General features: G+C 37.8%; 1 protein-coding gene across 9 annotated transcripts in view; it reads right to left on the reverse strand.

Moving 5' to 3' along the window:
• AASDH (aminoadipate-semialdehyde dehydrogenase) overlaps window positions 1–20,127 on the reverse strand; it is a 40,047-nt gene extending 19,920 nt beyond the window's left edge. For 3 of the 9 annotated variants that reach the window (XM_063107718.1, XM_063107711.1, XM_063107719.1), the window contains exons 1-4: window positions 19,716–19,800; window positions 17,760–18,030; window positions 16,267–16,387; window positions 13,054–13,370 (exon numbers count right to left, since the gene is read on the reverse strand). In XM_063107718.1, the coding sequence (XP_062963788.1) occupies window positions 13,054–13,370; window positions 16,267–16,387; window positions 17,760–17,989 (668 nt within the window). In that variant the 5' untranslated portion in view covers window positions 17,990–18,030; window positions 19,716–19,800. The other 6 variants (XM_063107713.1, XM_063107712.1, XM_063107717.1 and 3 more) reach the window with 6 other exon arrangements.
• Between the last annotated feature and the right edge of the window lie 2,472 nt (window positions 20,128–22,599).

The following is a 22,599-nucleotide window of genomic DNA, read 5'->3' on the forward strand; positions in this document are numbered from 1 at the left end:
TCTAAAGTCCATAATCACCTGATTTTAAATTTATCAAAAAGGAGTTTATCCTGAGCTGGCTCAGTTGGAAGGCCTTTAAAATAGGGTTTAGGCCTTCTCTGAAGAAGAGATCCAAACAGCAGCTGGGTCTGCAATTAATTGCCCTTCCCCCAATCTTCTTTCCTGCCTTTGCCTGTGTACAATCTCATGCCCATGGCGCTCCCACTGCTCATGATCATCCCTTCCTCACTGCTGACCCTACAGCCTTTAGACTTGCTCAGCTAGTCCCCACAACTGTGTAAGCCAATTCCTTGTAACAAATCCCTGATACATCCTCCTAGTTCTGCTCCTTTAGTAGAATCCTTATTTTGTCATACTTATTCAGTGATGCTTAATAGAGACTTCTGATTCCTTTTCCCCACTATTTGGCATTTTCTCCAGAATCTTAACAAAGAGCAGAACAAGAATATATGTGGTTAGGATATTATAGAGCATGGATAGTCAATGTGAAGCCTGTGGCACTGCTTTCAATTTGAACACATGAAACCAACTATATCTAAAAGCAAGAATTACCTCAACTTCAAAAGATTTTAAAGTATGGTATAAAGATTTAAAAAATCTAACTATGGTGTATTTATGTCTCACGTAAGAAAAAACTCACATATGTTAAAGATGTAGGGGTGGAAAGGGTGTGAAACATTTCCTTTCCATCATAAGGGACATAGCCGACACTATTATAATAAAAGACAGGTTAACAAGAGAGAAGTGTAACAAACTTATTTAATCAAAGTTTTATGTGACAAGGAAGCCTTCAGGATGAAGACCTGAAGACCCAAGGGAAAACTGTTCTTTTTTATGCTTAGATTCGATGAAATGTCAACAGCCATGTAGAAATGTGATGGAACAAAAAGGGAATGATCTAATAGTAATACGCTGAGTGGGGAAACCCAACAAAGTTGTCTGTTCAAATTCTTCTTGGCCTTTCTATGACATTCTTCCTCCCGAATACAAGGCAGGACAAGGACCCCTTCTGGAATGAGGGTCCGACAACGTAAGTAGGAGAATTTCTTTATGGCCAGCTCTTACACAGAAAGGTGGGGGAAGGTTAAAATAATATTTGTAGGTTTTATGGATGGCTTTGGGAGAGAGGGGTTCTGGTTATGACCCACCTTAGGGAAGAGGGAGTATAGTTTCTATGGCCTGCCTTGGGGAGAAAGGGAAGCAGAAGAAGAGGAAAGGTAAAAAAGGACTTTGCTTCTTAGGGCCTTTCAATGTCCTTTCTTCAAAGTACTCAGCATACCAAGGTGCTATACTTTGGAGTATCATTTCCTGAGCCCCAACAAAGGCTACACTCAAACTTCCATTTTTAAAGGAATTATCCTTCACAAATATTGTCTCGTTTCCTAGTTAGGTATTTATAGGAGAGCAAACTTTCTAATAGGTTTCCAACAAAGTTTAACCCTGAAAAAAATTTTCAGTGTCTCAATGCTATGAACAAAAATGAGCAACATTAAGAATTCATGGAGGATCTGGCGGTTAATTTCAAGAAAGCAGCTTCAGACACATTCAATATAGAAAACGTTGAGAAAAGAGAAGAAACAGATTTTTAAGGAGGAAAAAATGGAGAATGGAACAAATGTTTGAATGTACTATTTGTGAGGCTTATACTGGGTATCTAATATATTGTTTCTAATTTTTCCAACTACTAAATGAAATAGGTATGGTTATGTAGGGACCCACTTAGAATCCCAGAGTTGGTATGGAGTTTATTTTAAGCTGAATACCTTTGAGATTCAACAAATGTAGCAAGAAGACTGCTAGGAGCTTCCCTTTTTCCCTTATCTGACTAAAATCAGAAACTTCTAGTTAATGAAGCTGCCACAAAACTTCCTTTTCAGAGTAGCTTTTACTCCCAAGAAGACGAAGAATAAACCTACCCAAAATGCCCTCTTTAGGGAAAGTTTTATGGCCATTCATTTCTTCAGAAAGACTACTGCAACTTTATACACAAGCATTACCACAAACTTTCTTATCACCTTTTTAGCTTTCCTGAAAACCCATTTTGTCTTTCCTAAAAAATTCATTTGTTCTTCCTATAGAAGTCCCCCCCACCTTCCCCTCATCCTTTTTCCCAACTAAATTAGGTATATAAGCCTTTAATTTTAACCATTTATGGAGCTATTTCTTTTGTAAACTTCCATGTGCATAGGAATAAACTTTTTCTCCTGTTAATCTGTCTTTTGTCAGTTTAATTTACAGGCCCCCCCCACCGGGTACTGAGCCTAAGGAGGTAAAGGTAAAGTATTCCTTCTTCTTTCTCCCACTTGTATTTTAAAATAGAGAAAACTGAAGCTCAGGGAGGCTAAGAAATTTGTGCAAAGTCATAAACACCAACGGATTCTTAAATATTTTTAAAAGACGTTAAAATTGTACCTTCCTGTTTTAATTTAAACAGAATATTTAATATTATTAATTTAATAATGTAATGTTAGAAGAGATGTCTTTCTAAAAATCTAGTTTTAAAAATGTTAGATGAGGGGCTGGCCCGTGGCTCACTTGGGAGAGTGTGGTGCTGATAACACCAAGGCAATGGGTTTAGATCCCATATAGGATGGCTGGTTAGCTCACTGGGTGAGCATGGTGCTGACAGCACCAAGTCAAGGGTTAAGATCCCCTTACCGGTCATCTTTTAAAAAAAATAAATAAATAAAAATAAAAAATAAAAAATAAAAATGTCAGTTGAGAATTCAACAAGTAAAATAACTAGCTCTCTTCAAAATACATGATTATAAAAAATTTTTTTAGGACTTCTGGTCAAGATGGCAGAATAGATGGTCCCCAGCGTCACTCTCTCCCACAAATCAACTGATTTACAACTATAAAAACATAACATCAAGTGCATACGGAATGGGGAGACGTCCAACGGGGGAGGTGGAAGCTCTGCGGAGACCACATGCCCTGCAGGGCCGCTGCCACGCGATCCAACAGATAAGCTTCACCGCCACCACCCGGCTCCATCCCCAGCCGGGCCCAGTGTGCATGGAGCAGGGAGACGTCTGGCAGGAGAGGCAGAAGCTCCGCGGGGACGACACCGCCGCTGCGCAATCCAGCAGCCCGGCTGAGTATGCGTGGAGTGGGGAGACGGCCAGCGGGGCAGGTGGAAGCTCCGCAGAGACCACACTGCCACCATGCGATCCAGCAGCCCAGACCAGTGCATACGGAGCAGGGAGATGTCCAGTGGGGGAGGTAGAAGCTCCACAGAGACCACACTGCTGCCACGTGATCCAGCAGCCCGGCCCAGTGTGTACAGAGCAGAGAGACATCCAGCAGGGGAGGCGGAAGCTCTGGAGAGACCACATGCCCTTGGGGCCACCGCAGTGTGATCCAGCAGGTAGGCTTCACCACTGCCACCCAGCTCCATCCCCAGCCTGGCCCAGTGAGCACGGAGCAGGGAGACGCCCAGCAGGGGAGGTGGAAGCTTCGAAGAGACCACACGCCCTGTGGGGCCGCTGCCACGTGATCCAGCAAGTAGGCTTCACCACTGCCACCTGCCTCCATTTCCAGCCCGGCCCAGGGCACACAGTGAAGGGCGACGTACAGCAGGGGAGGCGGAAGCTCTGCAGAGACCACACGCTCAGTGGTGCCTCTGCGCATCCCCGCAGCCCAGCCCTGTGCGCGGGGAACAGGGAGACGTCCAGCAGTGGAGGTGGAAGCTCGGCAGAAACCACACGCCCTGCGGTACTGCCCCGTAACCCAGCAGCCCGACCGAGTGCATGCTGACCAGAGAGGTGGCTCCCCAGAGAGGCCCAAGACCCAGGGCAACCACACATGCAAGGCACTAGTAGCCAACTGAGCAGACACTGAAGTAGCCTTACCAAATTGGCAACCCCAGCAACATCTTAGTCAGACAATAGTGTCAAACCTGTGGACTGTGAAAACCCCTGCCACAATGAATAAATATCAAAGAAAAGATACCAGAAGTACGAAAAATCAAGAAAGTACACCACCCAAGGGTAATAACTCGCAAGCTCTAGATCCTATAGAACAAGAAGCCCTTGAAATGTCTGACAAGGAATTTTGAGTAATAATTCTAAGGAAACTGAATGAGATACAAGAAAACTCAGCTAGACAACATGATGAAACGAGGAAAGGTATAATGGACCCGAAAGAAGAAATGTACAAGGAAATCAATGCCCTGAAAAGATGTAGCAGAGCTTGCTGAACTGAAGAATTAATTCAGCAAAATAAAAAAAAAACAGAGAGTTTAACCAGCAGGCTTGCAGAAGTTGAAGAGAGAACCACTGAACTTGAAGATGGGCTGTTTGAAATAACACAGGCAGACAAAAAAAAAGGAAAAAGAATCAAAGGCACTGAAGAAAATCTGAGAGAGATATCAGACAACCTTAAGCACTCAAATATCTGAGTCATGGGTATTCCAGAAGGCGAGGAAAATGGAGATTCCATTGAAAACATATTCAACAAAATAGTGGCAGAAAACTTCCCAGGTATAGGAAAAATCACAGATCTTCAGATCCAGGAAGCTCAACAATCTCCAAACGTATTCAACCCAAAAAAGTCTTCTCCAAGACATGTTATATTCAAATTGGCAAAACTCAAAGACAAAGAGAGAATCTTAAAAGCTGCAAGAGAGAAGCGTCAAATCACCTATAAGGGAACCCCAATCAGGCTAACATCAGACTTTTCATCACAAACCCTAAAAGCAAGAAAGGAAAGGGATGATATATTCAAAATACTAAATGACAAAGATTGCCAGCCAAGAATACTCTAGCCTGCAAAGCTATCCTTCTGAAATGAAGGGCAAATAGTATATTTCTCAGACAAACAAAAACTGCAGGAGTTCACCACCACACGACCACCCTTACAAGAAATTCTCAAGGGAGTACTGGGTTTGGTTCCTGAAAAATAACTACCACTGCCATAAAAACCCAAGAAAAATCAAAATCCACTAGTATAATAAAAATGGCATTCATGAAGAGAAAACAAACAAACAAAAAGGCAATCTACAACCCAAGGAACCAACAAATAGAGAAAACAAACAGTAAATCAGAAAGAAAGGAACAAAAGACACCTAAGACAACCAAACAATAATCAATAAAATGCTAGGAATAAATTAACACTTTTCAATAACAACTCTTAATGAAAAGGCTTAAATTCCCCAATCAAAAGACACAGACTGTGACTGGATTAAAAAGGAGGACCCAACTATATGCTGCCTTCAAGAGATCCACCTCACCCATAAAGACTCACATAGACTAAGAGTGAAAGGATGGAAAAAGATTTACCATGCAAAAAGAAAAGAAAAACGAGCTGGAGTAGCTATTCTTATATCTGACAAAATAGACGTTAAACTAAAAACCATAAAAAGAGACAATGAGGGACACTACATAATGATAAAAGGATTGATCCATCAAGAGGACATAAAAATCATAAATATATACACACCCAATGTTGGAGCAGCCAGATTTATAAAACAAACTCTATTAGACCTAAAGAAGGAAATAGACACTAATACCATAATAGCAAGGGACCTGAACACCCCACTGTCAATATTGGACAGATCATCTAGGCAAAGAATCAGCAGAGAAACACAAGATTTAAACAATACTCTAGACCAATTGGACTTGGCAGATATCTACAGAACATTCCATCCAACAACCTCAGAATATTCATTCCTCTCATCAGCACATGGATCATTCTCCAGGACAGATCACATATTAGGTCACAAATCAAGTCTCCATAAATTCAAAAAAATTGGAATTATCCCATGTATTTTCTCAGACCACAATGGATTAAAACTAGAAATTAATAACAAACGAAACTCTGGAAACTATACAAACACATGGAAATTAAACAGCATTCTACTTAATGACATATGGGTCCAAGAAGAAATCAAGCAGGAAATCAAAAAATTTATTGAAACTAATGAAAATAATGATACATCATACCAAAACCTGTGGGATACTGCAACAGCAGTATCCAGGGGGAAATTTATTGCATTAAATGCTCACCTCAGAAGAACGGAAAGATGGCAAGTGAACAACCTAACACTTCACCTTAAAGAACTAGAAAAACAAGAACAATCCAAACCTAAAGTTAGCATACAGAAAGAAATCATTAAGATCAGAGCAGAACTGAATGAAATTGAAACCCAAAAAACAATACAAAAGATCAATGAATCAAAAAGTTGGTTTTTTGAAAAGATAAATGAAATTGACAAACCATTAGCATGGCTAACAAAAAAAAAGAAGAGAGAAGATTCAAATAACAAAAATTAGAAATGAAAAAGGTGATATTACAACTGATTCATCTGAAATACAAGGAATCATTCAAGACTACTATAAACAACTATACGCCAACAAATTTGAAAATCTGGAGGAAATGGATAAATTTCTGGACACACACAAGCTCCCAAAACTGAGCCATGAAGACGTAGAAAATCTGAACAGACCAATAAAAATAAAGGAGACTGAAGCTGTTTTCAGAAGGCTCCCAAGAAAGAAAAGCCCAGGACCAGATGGATTCACAGCAGAATTTTGCCAAACATTCAAAGAGGAATTGACACCGATTCTCTACAAACTATTCCAAAAGACTGAAACAGACGCAAATCTCCCAAACTCATTCTATGAAGCAAAAATCATCCTGATACCAAAACCAGGTAAAGATATAACCAAAAAAGAAAACTACAGGCCGATATCCTTGATGAATAGAGATGCAAAAGTCCTCAGTAAAATACTAGCAAACAGAATATAGCAACACATACGTAAAATTATTCACCACGATCAAGTGGGATTCATTCCAGGGATGCAAGGTTGGTTCAACATACGCAAATCCATAAATGTGATAAAGCACATTAAAAAACTGAAACACAAGGACCATATGGTCATGTCTAAAGATGCTCAAAAAGCATTTGATAAAATTCATCATTCATTCATGACAAAAACCCTCTATAAGTTAGGTATAGATGGAAAGTATCTCAACATAATTATAGCCATATATGATAAACCCACTGCCAATATCATCCTGAATGGGAAAAGCTGAAAGCTTTTCCTTTAAGAACAGGAACTACACAAGTATGCCCACTCACACCACTCCTATTCAACATAATGTTGGAAGTACTAGCCAGCGCAATCAGAGAAGGGAAGGAAATAAAGGGCATCCAGATTGGAAAAGATGAAGTCAAACTGTCCCTGTTTGCAGATGACATGATCCTATATATCGAACAGCCTAAAGCCTCTCAAAAAAACTCTTGGAGTTGATAAAGGATTTCAGCAAAGTAGCAGGATACAAAATCAACACACAAAAATCAGTAGCATTTCTATTCTCCAATAGTGAACATGCAGAAAGAGAAATCAAGAAAGCTTGCCCATTTACAATAGCCACCAAAAAAATAAAATACTTAGGAATTGAGTTAACCAAGGATGTGAAAAATCTCTATAATGAGAACTACAAACCACTGCTGAGAGAAATTAGAGAGGATACAAGAAGATGGAAAGATATCCCATGCTCTTGGATTGGAAGAATCAACATAGTGAAAATGTCCATACTACCCAAAGTGATATACAAATTCAATGCAATCCCCATCAAAATTCCAATGACATTTTTATCAGAAATGGAAAAACTATCCAGACATTTATATGGAATAACAAAAGACCACACATAGCCAAAGCAACACTGAGCAAAAAAAATAAAGCTGGAGGCATAACACTACCTGACTTTATACTACAAAGCTATAACCAAAACAGTATGGTACTGGAATAAAAACAGACACACTGATCAATGGAATAGAATAGAGAACCCAGAAATCAACCCACACACCTACAGCCTTCTGATCTTTGACAAAGGCACCAAACCTATACACTGGGGAAGAGACTGCCTGTTCAGCAAACAGTGCTGGGAGAACTGGATATCAATATGCACAAGAATGAAACTAGACCCATACCTTTCACCATACACTAAAGTCAACTCAAAATGGATTAAAGAATTAAATATACACCCTGAAACAATAAAACTTCATAAAGAAAACTTAGGAGAAACACTCCAGGAAGTAGGACTGGACACAGACTTTATGAATATGACTCCAAAAGCACAGGCAACCAAACAAAAAATAAACAAATGGGATTATATCAAAGTAAAGAGCGTCTGCACAGCAAAAGAAACAACAGAGTTAAAAGACAACCAACACAGTGGGAGAAAATATTTGCAAAATATACATCTGACAAAGGATTAATATCCAGAATATACAAGGAACTCAAACAACTTTAAAAGAAAAAAACAAGCAACCCAATTAAAAAATGGGCAAAAGAGCTAAGTAGGCATTTCTCTAAGGAAGATATACGAATGGCCAACAGACATATGAAAAAATGCTCAACATCACTCAGCATTTGGGAAACGCAAATTGAAACCACGCTGAGATACCATCTCACCCCAGTTAGGATGTCTAATATCCAAAAGACTGTGAACGATAAATGCTGGCGAGGTTTTGGAGAAAAAGGAACTCTCATACACTGTTGGTGGGACTGCAAAATGGTCCAGCCTCTACGGAAAATGATATGGAGGCTCCTCAAACAATTGCGGATAGATCTACCATATGACCCAGCTATCCCACTGCTGGGAATATACCCAGAGGAATGGAAATCATCAAGTCAAAGGTATACCTGTTCCCCCATGTTCATCGCAGCACTCTTTACAATAGCCAAGAGTTGGAACCAGCCCAAATGTCCATCCTCGGATGAGTGGATATGAAAAATGTACATCTACATAATGGAATACTACTCAGCTATAAAAAAGAATGAAATACTGCCATTTGCAACTACATAGATGGACCTAGAGAAAATTATATTAAGTGAAACAAGTCAGGCACAGAAAGAGAATTTACTGCCTACATAAACAGGACTTTACTACTGCACTGTCTTCATTAGCATAGCTTTACTATTCCAGAAGACTCTAGACCAACTTATTTGTGGGAGCTAAAAATAAATAAATAAATAAATACACACACACACACACACACACACACACACACACACACACACACACACAAATAAAAACAAAAATAAAAATAAAAATAAAACGGGGGGGGAAGAAGACATAACAATTGCTATTCCTTGAAATTGATACGACAAGCGAACAGAAAGGACATTGTTGGGGGGGGAGGCGGGAGGGGGGAGAGAGGGAGGAGGGAGGGAGGTTTCGGTAATTGGCCACAATAATCAACCACATTGTATATCGACAAAATAAAATATTAAAAAAATAAAAAAATCAGGAGATGAAAATTTTAAAAAATGTTTTAAATTAAATTTATTATTATTATTTTTTACATTCAAAGATGTTGTTGTGGAGCAATGGGGGTGGGGTGGGTAAGGGGACAGAGGTGCAGGTGGTGTGGTGGGGCTGGCCCATGGCCAGACAAAAATATATTTAACAAAATTGATAATCTAAACCAATACATAAAAGAATATAGTTTGGTGGGTATTCTTTCAAGTACTATATTAAAGTCACCAAGCTCCAGAAGGAAGGGGCTGGGGGGAGGGAGCCACGCCAAAATAATTGAAAAAAAATTTTTTGTGGTTTTTTTTTTTTTTTTTTTTACTTAGTTTTTTTTGTTAGACTTGGAGAAAAGGACTTTTAAATTTCCATTTCATTTCTCACTTAGCAATCAAACTAGGGTACTGACCACAGAAAATTTAATGGTTTCCTAAAAATTAAAAGCATCACAAATGCTCATACAACTAAAGACTCATATGTATATATTTGATGCACAGCTACCAAAGACCAACTTTTCATCTTAAATTTTTTTTTTTTTTTTTTTTTGGGCAAACTCTGGGAACATTAGTAAATATTTAAAACAAGGTCAATTCCATCTTATCACACAGAAGAGATACCATATCTGCCTTTATAAAATAAGTACCAATGACATGAGCAATTCTTTTTTTTTTTTTTTTTGAATAGAGAGAACTTCTAATTAACTCTTGATAGTAAAACATGCACCAAAATTCTAGACTAAAATGATAAATGGGGAAGATGGGAGTGTTCATTGGATAGTTATAGCTTGCTAAATCCTGTGTCTGAGAGGAGACTGGATAACATGGAATGACTTTAGACTTCAGGAAAAATTTTTAACCCAGCAATATTAAGTCTTATAACAATATGGGGAAATGAGCACATTCATACACCAATGGGAGTGAGAATCGATTCAACTACTTTAGACAGCAATTTGCCAATATCTAGAAAAACTGCTAAGCATACCCCATCATTTTCAGGTACATACTATAAAGAAATTTGCAGCAGCATTTGTAATGGTGGATATTTTGAACAACTTAATTTCTTTTTAAATTTTTATTGATTATACATATTTATGGGTCAAGAGCTGACTATCAGTACCTGTGCCCAAGTTGTGGTGAGGAAATCAATGCTATAAGCATGCCCACCACCTCAAATTACAATTATTCCCCATGTCCCCAATCCAACCTCTCCCATGCCCCCCTAACCCCCCACAACAGCAACCCTAATCTATTATTTCCCTATGCAAGTTCAACACACCACTGAACAACACAATTCTTATATCTCTTCTCATATGTTCTTACTACAGTAAAGCAAAAGACAAGCAGAAACAAGAAAATCAAACTCCCATAATCTGCTTTCAGATAGTAGTACTGTTACAGATGACAACAGTTATGAAACAAACAAACAAACAAAAATACCCCCACACAATTTACTGCCTACATAAACAGGACTTTACTACTGCATTGTCTTCATTAGCATAGCTTTATTATTCCAGAAGACTCTAGACCAAGAAAATAAAAAGTTCATTTTACTTTACTGTTCATTACTGAAAACCCAAACAACTCTTCAATAAAAGCATCAACAAATAGTTTACATCCCAAGACTCTGAACTCCTCTCCTCAAAATCCTCTTTTCTCTTTCCATCAATCTTTATTATATCACGATCCTATCCAATTCTTAAAATCAATCCCTTGAATTAAAAGATCTGCCTAAATCAGACTTCAAAATCTCAATAAATCAGACCTAGCCCTTCCCTGTCTGAGACTCTGTGGAGGTAGCACTGCCTCTTACCAACATAAGCAATAAAACTCAGCATTGTCTTAACAGGTTATTCTGTCAATATTTGGGGAGCCAGCAACAAAAATAAGATTGTTCTAAGATATCCCTGAAATTTGGTACTCCCTAGCTTGCCAATTTAAGTCTAAAACAAACAGAAAATTCAATATTACTGTTTTAATTTCTAGATTGGATATCTGAATATTTCATCCCTGCAAAATCTAATTATTTACCACCTCAAGAAACGAAAAATAAACCAAAAAGGGATTTTTAACAAGCAAATCAATCTAATTAAGTTCAAGCACAAAAAAGATATCAAGAGATTCCAATATTTTGGTCATAAATCAGCCCCTCAACACTCACTGAGCATATCTGCTCCCACTTTACAGACCTCTTCATTTGGCTCTCTCCCACCTACCTCAGATTCCATATCTGCTCCACTCTCTTCAAGTTCCCTATTTCCTCATCTCCACTTCACTTCTCTTAGGTATGACTTGGCCTTGCACTTCATACAAAAGCTACAATCTACCAGAAATGTATGTAATTTATCACCCTCTTATCTTTTTAAGGGTATTTAAAGAAGAGGTACTCCACCCAGTATTTTAAATGCCATTCCCTCTCATCTCAAGGTTTACCCCTTTACCAGTACTCTTATTATTTCATTTTCAAACCAACCCTCTCTAGCAATTCCTGATCCTCAGCCTACAGATCTCTGCCATATTAAAACAAAGACAAAAAACCTATACCCCTCAGAATTCTTTCTTTCTTTTCCATTAAAACCAGTTTGTAGAAAAGAACACTTTACTTTTGTTATCTCCATTTCCTTATCTCCAGCCAGCCTACTGTTATATGTCCTCAGCCCTGGGCACTTAAGAGTCCCTAAAGACCATATTGTGAATAACAACAGACACCTTTCGCTATAGCATTTAACCATTCCCTCTTTCTAGACCTACACGGGCCATTCAACATGGTAGTGCCCACTGAGCACTAAAAATGTGGCTAGTCCACATTGAGATGTGTAAATGTAAAACATGCCAGATTTTGAAGATGATTAGTATAAAAAAGACTGTAAAATACCTCACTAATAATTTTATATTGATTACATACTGAAACGATAATATTATGGATATTCTGAATTAAATAAAATATATTGTTAAAATTAATTCCACTTGATTCTTTTTATATTTTAATGTTACTTGAAAATTTTAAATTACATAAAACTTACAATGGCATTAACTTTCTATTTATGTTTGTTTCCTCATTTGATTTCTTTTTTTTAAAAGATGACCGGTAAGGGGATCTTAACCCTTGACTTGGTGTTGTCAGCACCACGCTCAGCCAGTGAGCAAACCGGCCATCCGTATATGGGATCCGAACCCGGGGCCTTGGTGTTATCAGCACCGCACTCTCCCGAGTGAGCCACGGGCCGGCCCCCTCATTTGATTTCTTAAGGCTATACACACCTCTGGTTCACTTCCTCCTCCATTTCTTTCTTCACAAATTGAGAATCTCAACTTTAGAGATTTGTCATCTTTTGACCACATCAGCAAGCCAAACTTCACACTTCTACTACAGTAATGAACTTAACGAAATGCAAATCTTTTAATTGTACCCCATCATCTAGTAATTAAATTCAAACTTCAACTGGGCATATCAGGCTCCTGCCCTCCCATAGTACAAACTCCTTCTTTCTCCCATATCTCTGCTGGTACTTCTATCAGGGAAACCCTTCCTTTCCTTTTATTAATAATTAAGAAGCAAAGCTTCTACCCGTATCATTTGTTTTTCTGTGTCTGGCTCCAAGCCTGGATCAAACAGGTAAAAACCTAGCCTGCAGAGAACTAAAGTTCAGACAGAGCAGAAACAAAAGAGCCACACCAATTACCTGGAATTATCTAAATTTTGTAACAAGAGTTATACAAAATAATTATTTTAAAATTTGTTTTTTCCCTTTAAAATACAAGTTCTAAGAAGGATTCAAAGGATGGAACTTACCGAAAATGCTGGATATTTGGTACTATACACTCGTGAGGCACCTTGACAATCTTTGGTATCCCTGTAGTCCCTGATGTATGTAGAACATAGGCTAAGCAATGCTTTAGCCTAACATCCATGTGTTCTGCATTTTCTTCACTGCTGTCCTCAGGACTCATGCTGTTTTTTCTTTTTGCTTTTTCATATTTCTCTTTTCTATCACTTTTCATTAAGTTCACTTCAACATTTTTCCAGTGAAGTCTGAAGAGCACTAGGTCATTATGTTCTACTGTAAATGTATCATAGTTCAACAATGTTTCATGGGAAGATCTGAATTTCTATGTTAGATGGGGGACAAAGTTTACAATATTAATATGTTAAAGACATTTTTTTAATATATAGAAGTAATATGAAACATTTACTCATTTCAACATGGATTTTGAGGGGTTGGGGTGAAGGGTACTTGCTCTGTATTCAGGGATAAAAAGATAAATGAGAAATCTCCAAGAGTAAAGTGCTGTCCTTACTTTCAAACTTACCTTCAAAATAAACAGACATATAAAAACATACAATTGCAATGCAATGTGGTAGGTGTGACAGTGAAGTATGTTTGAAGTGTTAATGGGAACAGAGGAAGCTGAACTTAACTCTGTCTGGAAGATCAGAGATTGCTTCATAGGTAATATCTCTGTTGCAAGTAGCTATTCTCAAAATAATGAAAGTGGGTATTTCACGCAAACGGCCAATATGGATGATCTGACCTGAGAAAGGTGAAATTATGGAGAACTTTAAGCATTCCAACAATGTGCAGAATTAAGGGAGAGGGAAAAGGTGAGTTATGTTGTTGATAGGAGATGAGCTGCAAATCCTTAACAACTCTGTACACTTAGCCCTAAGGATTTTAGATCTTAACCCACAAGTGATGAGATCCAATTGAAGCTGGCAACAGTGTATACTAGACTCTACTCCATCAAGGATAGAATGATAAACAAGACTCTGCTAAGTGAGAACCATTTAATGATTCTTTTCCAACAATTCAGATATGCTATATGAGCCTGAACTAGAATGTTGCAACAGAAGTGGACAGAAAGGGTCTATGAGCAAAGAATCAATAGAACGTGGTGATTTTCTAGGTATAGAGACAGCCAATGATTATCGGGTTTCTGGCTCAAGTGATTTGGTGGATAGAGATGGATTAATGCAGAAATAAGTTTGGACGAAAAGATGTTAAATTCAGTTTGTACATGCTGAAAGTGAGGTTCCTTTGAATATACCTTTTAGGTAGATAGAAAACAGCTTAACAAAATATAACTTAAGTTTTCACATTAAAGAAATATAAGGAACAAGAGAAAAAGGTCAGAACCCAGCAGCCTGTACTGTTTCATGTATGTATGTCTATTGTATGTGTGTGTATTGGAGGTAGGGCATGATGTGGTCTGTAATGTTAAAAAAATTAAAATCCTACATATTCTTAAGACATGGGTCAAAATTTAATCCTTCTCTATTAAAATTTTACTACATCTACTAGGTTACATTTACTTCGCTCAGGACAGTATCACACTATGTAAAACAATTCTCCAAATACATTATAAGAAGGTGTAAGGCTTACATGCCAATGCCCTCCTGAAAACCCTGTCTCTAGTGCAGAGTTTCTCAACCCCAACACTACCAACATTTTATACCAGATAATTCTTTGTGGGGGGATGTCTTGTGCACTGCAGGATTTTTAGCAGCAACCCTGGCCTCCACCCATTAGATGCCAGTAGCACCCCACTTCCATCACATCAATCAAAAATATCTCTAGGCATTGTCAAATGTCTCCTGGGAGGTAAAATCATCCCCAGTTGAGAACCACTGCTCTAGTGGATGCAGGGCATACAGTACATGCCCAATAAATACTTACCGACTGCTCCTGCATTAAGTGAAAGAACACTAATACCATCATAAAAATAATGAAATAGAAAGTAAGGAACTTTCTATAGGGTTTTGCTATGTGCCCAACTCCTTACTACATGCAGTCATAAAGAATTCCTTAATACTGACAATTAAATCTCATACCCAACCACTTCTTTTATAAAACTCTTCCCAAAGATGTTAAGAAAAATAAATGTCACATCCCCATTTCAGTTTTGCTCACTTATCAAGAACACAGGAATAGCCAATCTGAGGAGAAGAAAACTTCGGCCAGACACTGATAAATGTTTATTTCAAAAATATTTACTAACCAGATTATTACTTTAGTTGTTTTTTCTAGAGCCTTACTCTATTACCCATGATCCTCTAAGAAGTCTCCCATATATCTCAAGATCTTAATACTTCTCATTCCTACACACACATATACACAATGCATTTAGGTTATCCCCAAATATAAACTGGTTCATACAGGAAATGCATAAAAACAGGCTAAATTGAATATACCTTCTATAACGTTCTTCCTCTTTGGTTAAACAGTGTTTTATAAACATGAGATAAAGAGGTAATAATGAAACATGGGCTGCATCTTGCTGAACATATAATACCAATTGTTGCCCCTAAAGCAGTGTTTCTTGGCTACATCTTTGGTTGACAGTCACTTAAAAATTTAAAAATAATAAATTTAGTTTTCCTGAAAAGTCTGGGCTAAGTGCCAATCTCTTTTTCAAAATGTAAGCTTGGTTTTTGTGGGGTTTTTTTTTGTTTGTTTGGCAGCTGGCTAGTACAGGGATCTGAACCCTTGACCTTGCTGTTATAACAGGGTTATAATTTTTTAATGTTGTTGACCACTGTAATTGCCATAAATACAAAAAAAATAAAAGTTTCAAGTATTATACAATTTTGACAGTAGAGGAAATACTTTGAAAAGATAAAAGAAATTCAAAATAACATATATTATTAGGCTAGAAGATACATTCGTGCCATAGAGTAGGGTTCTCAACAGAGTGTGAGGGGTGAAGATTGCCTCCAAATGACATTTGGCAATGTCTGGGAACACTTTTGGTTGTCACAACTGTGAGGCACTACTGGCATCTAGCAAGTGGAGGTCAGGGATATTGCTAAAAATCTAATACTGCACAAGACCCTCACAACAAACAATGACTCAACCCAAAATGACAACAGTGCTAAGACTGACAAAATGACAACAGTGCAACCCTTCCAGAGTTGGCAAATTTAGAAATCAAGATGGAGAGGAGAGAACCCTTCAATTGAAAGATAAAAGTAACACACACATAACACAATTTAAACACCAAGACTTACATTAATTTGCTTTTTTTCAACAAGGATATACTTTAGATTACATTTTTTCATAAAATGAGTTGATAATGATGGTGGTGAATCTGGATCAATAGGAGCATAAGCAGCAGGGACTTGGAGAATTCTAAAGAAACAAATACAAAGTAAGCATAGAATGTCACATATAATCCTTTAAGCACTTCTATTTCTCTATGCACTTCACTGTTTAGTTTATCAGAAATTCCCACTGTTTTCATTGACACATCTTTGGTTATAAATATTGTTATTTTATCCTGCTCTTAATGAATATCCTGATTATATAAAATTCTATATTAAATTCTCAGCACTGAATATAGAGAAATACAAGATTTTCCAAAGTTAATGCATTATACGGTATAATACACTCGGTTAACTGGCCAATACTAAAATACCAAACAGGTGGCAGAGTCTAATTTCTTTATTTGTTTATACAGGATAACATTAAAAAAAGCTAAACATCCACATGCAACTTATTAGTATGCAGATCCTCATAAGAATAGACAAAAGACATATTTCACCAAAATCAGTATACCTTACAGGAAAAAAAAAATCTTTAAAATTCGTTTGTATCTAGCAATACTTGTACAAACTCTTATAATACTTGTATAAATAAATCAAAGTTCATTTAGTCATTTTAAGTAAAAGTACTTTGAGATATACCTTGGGGACACTAGATTTTTGCATATAGTAAAGGCTTGATAAAGTTTTGTCAATGATTGAATGAAAGTAAATTTTAGAACATTTTTTGCTTTACGCATATAATTAATCTACTAAGACACATATTATGGGATGAACATCAACTTCTCTCATTGGCAGAACCCTAGGACAGAAATCATTACATGAGGGTGATATTCTAGAACAATTTAAGTACTTAAACAATTTGTAAATATGTTTGAATAAGTTCCTGCTAATGCAATTTTTATGAACTATTATCCAAAACTCTCATTCATTCATTCACTGAATACCTGAGGGCCTAAAATTTCAGTCTGAAGAGGTAAAAAGATAGTCATGTTATTTCTGAAATCCTTGTTTTCTCTGATCTAACAACAAATTGTTATAAATTGTTACAACTGTTTTCCTTTGACAAATAAAGCCCTTATATTTTGAAGATATTTAAATATTCTAATAGTGAAAATTTCTGGTCTTTCCTAAATAAGCTCAGATTAATTAATTTAATTTTTTATTTTTATTTATTTATTTATTTAAATTTTATTTTGTCGATATACATTGTGGCTGATCACTGCTCCCCATCACCAAAACCTCCCTCCCTCCTCCCTCCCCCCTCCCCAGATTAATTAATTTAAATGATCAAAAATAATTAGGGGAAATGTGATCCCCTTTAGCATCTCTAGAATTGACCAAGCAATACAGAAAAATTCAACAGTAAACAGAACAGTAAATTGCAATATATTCTATGTATTAAAAAATTATAAATTAGCTTAAACTAATATCAAATTTATAGTTCTAAAAAACATTACCCTAAAATCCAAGAGGGTAAGTTTATCCCAGGTTGGCAGTATAGACCAATTTCTCGAATTCCTTGAAAGTCACAGTGTAATAGCAGAAAACTTGATAATTCTGAAGCAGTATTAATCACAGTCTCGTAGGTGTAATAAACTGGAGGTTGGTTGTTGCATTCATCAAAACACACAGCTATTTTGTCCAAATAAAGGGGGGCAGCCTGATACACCAATTCCTGAAGAGTCATTTCACTGAAGTTTACCTAAACATCATTGGTAGCAGAGAACTCTATGAACATATAGAAAAGTAAGCAAATAAATAAATACAAAAATTACTGTAGGAATTTAAGTTGTAAAAGCAAATTAACCTTTCCTAGAAAAAAGGAAAAAACTCTAACTCCCATACATCCAATTTTAGACCACTATATATAAAAACAGTGCTTATCACTATTCATTATAATATTTTACAGAGGTCACACTTTTATAATTGTTAAGTAAACTTTTCAAAAAACTCTAGTTTATTTGACTTTTAAATTTCCAATAAATTCATTTAAATTTAGACTCGTGTTACAACTCACTAAAGCATTATATCAAAACAATGTTCTCTGGGCTTCTCAATGCAGATTATGTAAAAAAGGTTTGAAACAGTATTTCATCAAAGAAACATTAAGGATGAATGATATTTTTAAAAAGTTCACAACTGTTAGTGTTTCCTTGAAAGTAAAGGTGATTTTTCCCCCTCTCTGAGCCCTATCTGCCATACTTCAAAGCAAGTAAGATTTATCAAGTAGCCTTTTTTCTTTTTTTATCAAGTAGCCTATTTTAATTATTCAACTTTTTTATTCGTTCATACTTATTTGAACTGATTCGCTTACTGATTCAAAATAAAATTAATTTTCATCCATGTCATTTAATGAACATAAGAAAAAATAAAACATTCCTACTTAGAGCAAAATGAACCAATAACTGCTGAGACCCTTAAAATTTGAAAATGCTGTGATTTCTAAATATAAAGTTTAAAAATACAAGATAACTTTAGTACTTATGGTATTACTTTTCAGTAAGTATTTCTATAAATCCGAGCTCTTTTTGTGATGAAAAAGATATAGTTTTTAAGCTTTCTTCCTATACAGAAATGATCAATACGTAAATATAAGAAAGACTTTTCATAGCAGCCCCACAAGTATGGGAAATGAGATTACTGCGAAAGAGTACGTTCTGCTACCCTCTCCTGCACATGAATACCATTATGGAACGCATTATACTGAGCCATTTTTACAAAAATTTAGACTATGTGCCCAAGGTGCTTACTTTTCTTGAATGCAAAAATACGTATGGCAGTTAATTTTCCAGACGAGAACAATCTGATTAAAATATTACACTTTTTAAAATTACTTCACTTCAAAGTAAGGGGAAGGATTACAGAAGAATTAAAAAAGAAAATGTCATTTTCATGACAAATTACAACACTCACCACACATATCTATATAATAATTAGGATGTTTTTCTACCTTTAATTTCCAGTTTCTACAGAGAATTAAGGCAAGCTCCAGTGTTGTCTCAGGTTTTCATTTTCATTCATTGAATCATAAATACATTCTCTTCAATATAGAAAACTATACTTGTTAGATGCCCAAACATTTCTGGAACCTTATTGGGGGGCGGGGGGAAGGCAAAATCTGCTAAGCGGATCGTATATGTAATGGCATCATTAAGTTTAAGATATTTGCTACTTTACAACTGTAAAGGCTACTATTTAGTCACCACAGGTCTTTTTTTTTTTTTTTTTTTTTTTTTTTTTGGTGGCTGTCTGGTAAGGGGATCTGAACCCATGACCTCGGTGTTACAAGGCTGCGCTCTAACCAACTGAGTAACCGGCAGCCACACCACAGATCTTAAGAGTGTCAACAAACCCTATTGCTTTGGGGACTCTTCCTAGGTTACTGGCTAAAGTAAATGATCAAGAAACTTTACCTTCCCTTTTCCACGTGCTTCTTAACTTACATTATGCAACGAAGTTTAATAACAATGCACTTTCTAGCTTCTAAAACATTCTTTCACGTACTCTTTAAAACCACACGAGGAAGTAGGCGGAGCAGGCTCATTTCTATTTTAATGAAGAATCAGGTGACTCTGGAGAGATCACATTGGTCAGGTTTAGATTGCATCACGCCAGTCTGCCAGACCCCCCCGACCCAAATCTGAGGCCAGGCAGTGGTCCTGAGGCTGAGCAAATCTCCGCAGATGCATTCTCACGCCCGGCCGCGCTTCGCCTTCCTAACAGACACCCGCCAAACACCACGTCCTGCCGGGACTCACTCAGAAGACGCCCTCCGGACCTTTTCCAAACAACCAGTCGCAAACACTCCACACGGCGCAGTTACCCAGAAGCCGTAAAGCTACCCCGCCGCACGGCCACTCACGTAAATCTCCCGCGCCGCCGCGTTGACGTCAGCACGAGGCGCCGGGTCAGCTTCGTTACGCTGCCCGGCCTCCTGGAGCTTCGGGGTCACCCTGGGAGAAGATCCCCGGGTCTTTCGCTAACGGCTTACAGTTCACATGTTCCCTCTGTTTGCACTGGGTCTTGGACAGAGTTTGCAACAACTTTGGAGCTGACCAGCTTGGAGCCGTACCATTTCAAACTTGCCACGAAACTCTTGGCAAGATTCTTGAATTTTGAGCCGCAGTCTCCTCGTTTATAAAGTGGGAATAAAAATATCGCCCAGTGTTGACGTGAGGAAAGATGAAATCACTGTGAAATCACTGTGAGAGTGATTGGCTTTCATCCACTCGACATTTTGAGAACTTGCCTGAGACTGCTGGGGACTGTGACTGCAGCGATGAAGTCTGCAAAGATAGTCTCTGCCATAATGAAGTTGACATTTGAATTGGGAAGGAGATTGAAACTAACTAGAATTTAACAGGAGCCTTTAATAGGATATGTCAAGAAAATAAAACAGGGCTGAGGTGGTAAGACAGGGCTGAGGTGGTAAGAGTTATGTAAACTGCATGTCTGAGTAGAAGTTCCTGTTTCCGAGCCGACCCGTGGCTCACTCGGGAGAGTGCGGCGCTGGGAGCGCAGCAGCGCTTCCGCCGCGGATCTGGATCCTATATAGGGATGGCCGGTTCGCTCACTGGCTGAGCGCGGTCACAAAAAAGGACAAAAAAAAAAAAAAAAGTTCCTGTTTCCAAGGCAGTTGTGATAGGGCTACTGTGCGGTAGCAGAAAGGAAATGATTAAGGGGTTTTTTTTGCTTTGTTTTGGCGGGGTTAAGAGCTGAGAGGGTAGTTCAGCATCGACAATAAATGAAAAAGCATAAGATACTCTCGTGTTCTTAGTTGTTGGTGATAAGAAAACTGGCACTAATCCAAGCAAGAACTGTCTCCACTTGCTAACTATAATTTTCCACCAGCATGTACTTACTCAAACTAACATGGACTTTTTTTTTTTTTTTTTGATGGGGTCGGGGAGGATGGCTGTGGGCAGGGGTATGTGTGTCCCAAACATGTGTCTTGTGTTTCCTTTTATATATGGGAATGACACCACAGTCCACCCAGCCAGCCGGTTAACTATCTCACTTCTTACCCTCCCATAGCCAGTTAGACCCTATGTCCTCCCATCCCCAGTCTCTAAACCAGCGCCAAAACGGCTACATCAGAATTGCCCCTGGCTGACGTTTAAAAAGACAGGTTCCAGGTCTGGTCAGTTTCTCAGCTGGTTAGAGCACGGTGTTATAACACCAAAGTCAAGGCTTCGGATTTCCCTACCAGCTGGAAGCCAGAAAAAGAAAGAAAAACAGATTCCTGGACCCCATCTCCATAGGTTCTGAATTGGTTTTCTAGTTAGGGGCCTAGATCTTCATCTCCACTACTACCTTAGTTCAGGTCTTTTTGGTAAGCTTTTTGTTAAAGACTCTCCAGCCTTGCTTGGCTCCAGTTAACTCTGAATTACTGCCAGAGTGATCTCTTTTTTTTATTGCAACTCTCTGACATTAATGACAGTTTTTTCCCCCTTGTAGTCTATTTCCCTTGTTACTTCTTTTTCCTTTTTTTTATTTAAGTAGCTGGCCAGTTCGTGGATCCGAACTCTTGACCTTGGTGTTTTAACACCACACTCTAAAAAACTGAGGTAACCCACCAGCCCTTCTTTTTCTTTTTTCTACTGGTTTCTATTGGCTCTATCTTTCATGTTAGAGGCGTTCCTAGGTTGTCCGGTGATCCTTGATTACCTGCTCATATTTAAAAGGGGGGCATTTAAAAGCTGATCAGAACCTCTGAGTCCGTGGAACGAGTTTGTTGAATATCAACACTTGCCTGTTACAATTAATGAACCCACATTGACATATCATTATTACCCAAAGTCATAATTTACATTAGAGTTCACTGATGAGTGGTAGATACATGTATAACATGTACTTACCATTATTGTGTCAGCCAGACTATAGCTTCACTGCCCTAAAAATCCTGTGCTCTGCCTACTCATCCTTCCCTCCCTGCTAACCCCTGGCAACCGCTTACCTTTTACTGTCTCCCTAGTTCTGCCTTTCCAGAATGTCATATAGTTAGAATCATTTAGTATATAATATTTTCAGACTGGCTTCTTTCACTTAGTAATATGCATTTTAAGTTTCCTCCATGTCATTTCATGGCTTGATAGCTCATTTCTTTTTAGCACTTAATATTCCATTGTCTGGATGTACTGTTTACTCATTTACCTACTCTATTTTGATTTTTACAGGTACTTCCCTAACACACAGACACACGCACACACACTCACTCACTCACTAAGAATTTAAGCCTTCTATGATACCCTGCTCATTCCCCCAAATGTTTCCGAAGAACCTGCTGTTACTAATTAC

The sequence above is a fragment of the Cynocephalus volans genome, chromosome 9, assembly GCF_027409185.1.
Source record: "Cynocephalus volans isolate mCynVol1 chromosome 9, mCynVol1.pri, whole genome shotgun sequence".
NCBI lineage: Eukaryota > Metazoa > Chordata > Mammalia > Dermoptera > Cynocephalidae > Cynocephalus > Cynocephalus volans.